The sequence below is a fragment of the Phalaenopsis equestris genome, unplaced genomic scaffold, assembly GCF_001263595.1.
Source record: "Phalaenopsis equestris unplaced genomic scaffold, ASM126359v1 Scaffold000223, whole genome shotgun sequence".
NCBI classification, from domain to species: domain Eukaryota; kingdom Viridiplantae; phylum Streptophyta; class Magnoliopsida; order Asparagales; family Orchidaceae; genus Phalaenopsis; species Phalaenopsis equestris.
The window spans coordinates 2213544-2221803 of record NW_018164665.1 but is presented as its reverse complement, the minus strand read 5'-3'; the positions used below and the strand labels follow the sequence as shown (position 1 = coordinate 2221803).

Genomic DNA, 8260 nt, shown 5'->3' with positions numbered 1-8260 from the left:
CTACACCGCAAAACCCCACAAAGAAGCAACAAATGAAATCCTGCCACCTGTCTCGATCTGTCTTTTTTGACAATCAATTTCATTCGCCATAAACAAAATCCTTCCCACACCCAAAATCGCGGCACCCAAAACTTCACCTCAATTACCGCGTCGGGCCCACATAAATATCCTTATATAAACCTTCACTACGGGTCTCTGTTAAGCAACTCACCTTCCTGCTTCCTTTCTCTTTCCGCATAATCACGCAGAACGCGCGCAGAGAGATTCCCCTCACCCCCTTTCCTTTACAGTATCCCCTTCATCCTTCTTCTTCTTCCTCCTTCTTCTAGAGAGAGAGATGGGGCTATTGGCCTTCTTCAGATATCTGTTCGGCTGTTTCCGGCGGCTCTCTTCAGGGGATTCCGGCGGGGTCGCCGCCCTCGCAAGCGACATCGCCAGCTTCGAGATCACATCTCAGGTCAGAATTCAGATAGTATTATTGAGCTCCGATTGGATTAATTAGGGTTTGCGCAGTTGTTGATTGATTTAATTTTGTTGGGCTGAAGGTTCCCGAGCAGCTGAGCCGCTATGTTGTTTCCTCCAAGAAGGCGCAGGAGAATTGGTGAGTAGAAACTTAATTCGATCCTTGATTAATTGATATTTAAGTTAATACAAGCTTATACGATTTGTGTGAATGGAAGAGAATAGTTCTTTGGAGGTGACATTGAAGCTAAATCAGGAATGAAAATATTGAGAGATTTAATTTATAGATTTATTAAAAAAAATTACTGAATTTGTGGGGTTATGATTGTTTTCTTGTCTTTAATTATCTGAAGTATGCTGATTTCCTTAATTTCCTTTGATATAGTTATATCTTGGAATATTTTCAATGATTTAAATAAGGGATAATTACATAGAAATCACCAAAAATATTGATATTTACAAATGAACCTCCAAGGTGTGTATTTTTTTGAACAGCCAAATAAATGTATTTATGTGTCCCATGATTAAACTATTGAAAATTTGATTAAAAAAAAATGAAAAATATAGGTTGAGATTTTACCATGAATTTTGATATTGAGTGAAAATTTGAAAAATAGATGGATGAAAGAAGGTGATTGATTTGTAAATAGGAAGTTTTCGATGATGTGTATGTAATTGCTCATTTAAATTAAATATAACATATAATTTTTGTCAATTGAATATTTATTATTTATTTTTTTTATATGTATACATAGAGAAGCGAGCAAGCAAAAGTGGTTTAGTGAAAGCATTGGAATCATAGAAGATACATGAGCCACACATAAAGAACTATTTTGAACATGTTCTCAAATAAATAGCTAAATGTTTCATTCATAAAGGTGTGTGATTTATATTATCAAAATAGATTGTTGGTGCTTGAGAAAGGAGAGTGTCTAGTTTGATTAATAGGGAGTAGATCAAACTAAGCTTAACAACTGTGGTAGCAACTGAGTAGTTTCTAATTTTGATGGAAAAATATATAATTGTTAATATTTTGTTAATTGGCACTAGGAGATGAGGTTTTAGCAAAAATTATTGAGCAGGTATTTGTTACTTTTATCAAATAATATATGAAGTGGAAGTGGTGAGCCAAAGAAAAAAAAGAAAAGCTATGATTAATAGTGCCACATATAGAAAGGATAAGAGCTATTTTATTGTAGTATACTGATAGTGGTGAGATATCACATAAATTGAGATAATTAAATCATCTCAAATGATATCTTTGGGCATATAAGAGCTAATTTTTTTTTGTAAAATGCCCATAAAAAATGCCATAAATAGTTGAATCAATGAGTGCATAACCAAAGTTTAACTTAGATTTAGTGATTTAGTAAGTGTTGAGTTCAAGTAAGAAAATCGTGCATGTATTAGTTTGGAACAATTGATGCCTTATGAAAATAGTGCAGTAGAAGACCCTGATTGAGAATAATTAAGAGTGAAAAAATATAATAGGCAGTGATTGAGTTACATGTGATAATGATGTTGCTAATATAGATAAAATAATAAATAATAAACCAACACTTTTAAGAGCATAACAAAAGATTTGGGGAAGAAAAAACATATAACTAGAAAAATGATAGTTCATGATGTCAAGTATAGGGTGCTTGCTTAATTCCATAAATGAATTTATGAAGCTTGCATGCATGTATTGGATGGTCTGCTTAGAAAAAATGTAAAGTTGGCCCATGAAGGCTTCCCAAATAAAAAGGCCTTGGAGAAGGGAATTAAAACATGTGATATAATGGAGATTTCAAGAATATTGAATGTCAAAAATGAGAATAACATTTTAATAGTCATTAAATTAATGTATAGTTGATGTCCACACCTATGAGATTATTATTCAAACAATTGAGAATATGAAATAATGGATGCAAGGAATGAAAGTTTTTTCTTAATTTGTAATACTGACATACATTATAATTGAATTGAAAATGTACATTATTTAAAAATTTGTGAGAGGTAGAACCAACGTATTTATAGAAAACCAATGTTATTTTCAAGCATACCATTGTTAAAGCCATCATAAAAAGTGTGAGGTAAGAGATTGCTCAAATTAATGATGACATTGTGAGAAGAACCATTGTTTAACAACCATGTGAAAGTGTCAGAGTATTTTCTATAGTGCAGCATGTCATCGAACAAGTAAACAACATTTTCTCAAGAACAACTAAAAAAAATGAGTTATAATTTGATTGTACAACCTCAAATACCGTGCACTTCACAACGTATAATATAAAATGCAACCAAATAATGGATGTTGGTTTTGAGAAGACTGGCCAAGAGGCAAATAGTGCTCGTGATATGGGTTGAATACTCTAACATATGGGGGGTGGGAGGGTAGAAAAAAAGACGGGGAGCATAAGAGAGAGCGAGATCAATTCTTTGATATTATGTAGAAAAATAAAAGGATCTCAAATATGTTTTTATTATTTACCCAAATGTTTGATATAAGACAATGTTTAGATTGAATAGGAAAAAACAAGAAAAAAATTAATTACATAGGACCCCAATTTTCCTACTGATATGAATTCATAGGATCTTGATTTTTTTTTTTCTTTAACATGCAATCATTATATTTTGATTTCATTTTTGTTATCTTTAATCTATGAGATCCTAATTTTTACTTCAACAGTAGTCTGTGAGCTTCAATAGTAAAAAGATTCATTATCATATATGACTTCTAATAATAATTAATTAAGCATTGATTATTTATGTGAGTTTATTTTGGACATTTTAGGTATAAAAAGCTATCAGAGGAATGGAGTCAAGCCAAGACACCACCACAAACGCCAGAGGAGGCAGCTCGGTTCATCATCCAAACATTGAAAGGGCACAAAAAGGCAGATGTGGAGGTGAATAAATTTTGCAGTAAATTTTATTTGGTTGCAAATAATAAAAGTTATTTTGAAAAAAAAAATGACATAATTTATTACATTCATGAATGCATTTGATCATGTGCTTAGATATCAACTTTAATCTTAATCTTCACAAGCCCTCTCAAATATGAAAATTTCATTATCATGACGAAAAAGGGCTATACAAATGAACTTATCATTTCCTAAGAAATATCAACAAGGCATTTTAATCCAAATCAATCTAAATGCACTTATCTACATTGTTTCAGGGGCTCCTGGCTTTCTACAAACTCCCACAATCTTCGCAATCTCCTCAATCTTCTCCCTCTGCAGAAGCCACAGGTGTTCCCGCACCACCCAAGCCTCAAGGAGCAAAATTTGAACTCAAGTCCCTACCGGTTCGAAACCATCTCAAAATTTGAATTAAAAATTTGAACTCACAATCAAGCAGATATCTAATCTCCACTCAAATTGATCAATTTCTATCAATAGATTGATCTCAAATCCATAGCAGATGGAGATACGGTCATTGTATATGTTGATGCGGCCGACCCAAGAGAATCATCTACAGTCCCTCAACAAGTTCGAAAGGCCGCCACCGCAAGAGCCAAGGCTCGAGCCGCTAAGGATTTCAAGAAGGCGGATGCACTCCATAAGATCATAACAGATGCCGGATACAGGTAAAGAGACTGATAAGAGTTAGAGATAGATGTTTCACTTAACCAAGCAATTGTAGCTAACAATCCATCATTGATTTCGTAGGGTTGTGAGTGGGCAAAAAGGCGAAGAAACTTTGGCGAAAAAATATCGAATAAGGCTAAGGTAAGAAGAGTGAATGTTTTTTTCTTTTTTTTTTTTTTTCCTTTTTTTTGTCAATGTTGAATGAGGTTTATTTAACTGATGGAAAATGAGCAGGGGAATTGATGCTCCTGAGAGCTCCATGCCTTACGGGAAGGAAGCTAAAGAAGAGCTAGTTAAGTTGGTGCAAGGAAAGCGAGTCAAGGTTTATGTGTATGGAGATGATCGATATGGCCGCTGTGTTGGGGACATCTACTGTAATGGCACGTTTGTACAGGTCTGTCAATAATTCTTCTTGTTTTATTTATTATACAAGTAAATCAGTTGCTGTTAAAAAATAGAAAAAATTACATACATATCACACAATTCTTATATATTTAGAAATCTAACAACTAAACTATTATATTTATATTTATAAAACTTTAGTTTGATAAGTCTACTCATGCAAATGTGCATTTATATTTTAAAAAAAGAAATGACAGTGATATTTTTATATAATATAGTCTTTGTAAATACCCCTAAAAAATAGTAGTCAAATATTATATCTATAATGTTTTCCTCAAAATTAAAATTTAGAAGTTAAAGTCTCATAAAATAATAAAAAAAGAGGTATTTACCCACATACCTCTTTTTTAAGGAATAGCCAAAGTCTATTAGACGAACCCCAACCATCCTTAAGTGTGCTAAATATTCGAGTACAACATCCTACACATGGAGGGATTCAGACCCATGACCTGAGGGGACCTATGACCTTCAGAGAGACCGCTCTACCAACATGCCACATACCACACAATTTTTATATATTTATATATAATATCCTAAAAATAAATTAAGAAAAAAAAAAAGCAATATAAAGTAGACATTATGGCTTGTCGATATCTTCTTAAACAGATTACTTTTCTCATCACATCACTGAGCCGGAACAACTTTATTTACAGGAGAAGCTGCTGAGAAGGGGATGTGCATGGCACTACAATGCTTACGACAAAAGACCAGAGCTCGCAGCAGTAAGTCTTAAATGGCATAGAAACTAAAATGAAGGAAAGATTTACATACATACCCCTCATTTCCTATATACATATCCAACACCTATACTTTCATTTTTACATACATACCACCTCACGCATGCATGAAAAATGTGTATTTTACTTCTGAAAAATTAAAATGGTGATACTTTTAATGTGATATGAAAGATATGGGTGGTATAAATGTAAAAAAATAAGTTTTTAAATGTTAGATATATGTACATTCATAAGATTTGAATGTATGTCAATGACCCCAGTGACGATTTCACTAAACTTGTATTCTCACATTGATTAAGTAAAAATTGCAGTGGGAGAAGGAAGCCAGAGAAGCCGGCATAGGCTTATGGGCTGTAGCTAATCCTGAAAAGCCATGGGAATGGCGAAAAAACAAAAAGAATGGTTCTTGAGACAGAAAATATTACATTTACGTTCACCGCACGTAATATTTTCTCGCTCGAGATTCCTACTAATTATCAAGTTGAAATTAAGCTGAGGCGAAGAATCCCAAGGAGTCCGATTCGGGCGCTCACCCTTCCCAGAAGCCAAAAAAAAAAATTTGGGAAATTTACATGCATAGCACGCAATTCTTATATTACATATCTCACCCCTATACTTTCATATTAACATACATAGTACCATGTATTTTACTTTAAAAAAATATATATAATTATGATATTTTTTATGTGGTATTAAAGACTTGAGTGCTGCGTGTAAATACGAAAGTTTAGATGTGAGATATGTAAATACATAAGAATTGTGTGCTATGCATGCAAATGTCCCCAAAAAAAAAAGCTTAGCAGAAGAGGCTTTGTACAGCGAGGTCTTTCTGCTCAATCAGCAGCTTCAACATCACAACTAAATAAAAGCTTAAATTCAACACCAACAAGATTGTGTTATATTGTAAAGTTGTAATAACAGGGCTATTCTAAACTGTGCAAACTTAATAAGAAGTGAATTTATCTCTTCATCTCAAGAAACAAACAGTGTTTGGAACGATGTAACAATCATTCAAATTACCAAACTGAGACATGTAAAATGAAAATATTATTGTTTTCACCCTTTCACCCCTTCAGTGGTGTGACTGTGAATCATAATAACAGTTCTGTAATTTAAAGATTCACAAATTTGAGCATTTATGTCAAAGCAGGAAGGTAAAGGATCAAGTAACTATTGATGAAGTTGAGTTTAAATGAGGGGCTAGAGAATGAAGGTCATGTTATGTACGAAATATGGTTAGGAACCGTGCGAATAAATCGTATAAATGGAGTCCGAATTTACGAGATTGAAAGCTGTGCAGGCACCGATGCACCCCGGTGAACAAGAGTTAACTGCACATATAGAATAAGCATTGAATCAGCGAGACTGATTACTGATCAAAGCAGAAATAGAATGAAACAAAACTGAACGCAGAAAATGTCAAAATTTTGGGGCATTTACATATAGACAACCCACTTCCAATGTATTCAGATATCTAACACTTAAAACTTTGTTGAATCAATGCCAATGATTGCTAACCAAAGCAGTAATAGAATCAAACAGAACAGAAAGTAGAAAATATCAAATTTTTGGGGCATTTACATACATACCACCCAATTCCTATCTATTTACATATCTAACAGCAAACCTTTGTTTTTGTACATTTATACCACCTAAATCTTTCGTATCACATAAAAAATATTACTATTTTAACATTTAAAATGTGAAATACACCTTTTCATGCATGGGTAAGATGGTAGGCATATAAAAATTGAACTTTTAGGCGTTAAATATGCAAATACAAAGAAAGAGGGTGGTATGTATGTAAATCTTTCCAAATACAGTACTTGCAGGAACAGCAAGGAAATAATTGAACTCGTTCCATTTCTATGTTCAATTTAATAGCTAGAATCCAGAAGGAAATTACATTGCCTTGCACAACAAGAAACATGTGAACACCTAATAGAAAAAGGGGAATTTACATACATACGACGCAATTTTTATGTATTTACAAATCTAACACCTACACATTCAACTATGGGTGTCAAAAATTAGCCTGAAACGCCAACTCAGTCCGACTTGAAAAATCCAGGTTTGAGTTGATGACCCGAATAATTTTCGGGTTGGGTTTGAGTTAGGAATCCTAATTGTTTAATTTTTTGAGTCGGGTTCGGGTTCACCCGCCAGCCCAAACTGATTCGAAATTAACCGCAAACTAAAAATTGGCCCGAGATTGACCAAGAAGTGACCCGAATTTGATCTGAAATAGACTTGTATAGTTGTTATGTCTTATGTTAAATGGATTATACAGGTCGGGTTCGGGTCAAAAGATTGAAAATGTTATAAATAAATACAAATTTAAATATGCCACTAAATCCATTTAGGCCTTAGTTTTCAAAAGATTGGCCAAAGGCTATGATACGAGCCCCTAACCAACCTCATGTGCCTAACCACTTGATCCCGCGCATAGGCATGCTCGAACCCATGAACCAAGAGAACTGACTTAGCAGATTTAGGTGTGACATGCAAACACGTGTTTAGAGCGTACAAACCCCTGTTAATTTTAAAATTTAAGTTTAACGAGTCTCAAAGAAAATTAAAATAAAAAAAATTTAAAAAAGGATTGAGCTAGAGTCTTATTTTTGGTCAAATTCAACTGCAGCAATTGGCTATTTACAAAACTAAGGTAGAGTGCGCTTCAAAACTCCCTTGAAGCGCACCAGAATCTGCCTAAAATCCAGAACAAATGCACATGGGGAGCACATTTCTCAAGTCAACTAAAATAAATTAAGAAAAATGAAAACTTTAAGGGAAAAAAATTGAAGACTCCTTGATTGTGCAACGATCCCAAGTCTCTTACATTATATCTGTACCTCCCTTGCTTCCTTCTGGCCATCATCATCTTCCCTTTGCCATCCATGGCAAAAGACCACAGCTCAACAACCTCCAAAAGCTTCCCCTCCCTCTGCAACCTCCTATTCTTTCTCTCCATCCTCTCCTCCATCTCATTCATCTACTACTCTCGCTGCTCTTTGCCTTGCAGTCTCCAAACAACCATTAATTCAGCAACCCATAACCACTCCTCCACAATCAATCTCCTCTCTT

At 34.1% G+C, this 8260-nt stretch overlaps 2 protein-coding genes across 3 annotated transcripts in view; one reads left to right on the top strand and one right to left on the bottom strand.

Moving 5' to 3' along the window:
* Positions 1 to 217: 217 nt before the first annotated feature.
* On the top strand, positions 218 to 5734 carry LOC110023199 (probable staphylococcal-like nuclease CAN1). The gene is made up of 9 exons (XM_020722490.1): positions 218 to 457; positions 546 to 601; positions 3239 to 3353; positions 3626 to 3754; positions 3849 to 4036; positions 4119 to 4178; positions 4272 to 4431; positions 5093 to 5161; positions 5488 to 5734. The coding sequence occupies exons 1-9, from the start codon at positions 338 to 340 to the stop codon at positions 5584 to 5586; spliced, it is 996 nt and encodes a 331-aa protein (XP_020578149.1). The 5' UTR covers positions 218 to 337; the 3' UTR covers positions 5587 to 5734.
* Positions 5710 to 8260, bottom strand: part of LOC110023200 — a 10932-nt gene continuing 8381 nt past the window's right edge. For both annotated transcript variants that reach the window (XM_020722491.1, XM_020722492.1), the window contains exon 4: positions 5710 to 6507. The gene's annotated coding sequence lies outside the window, so the exon portion shown is untranslated. The remainder of the gene's footprint in view (positions 6508 to 8260) is intronic.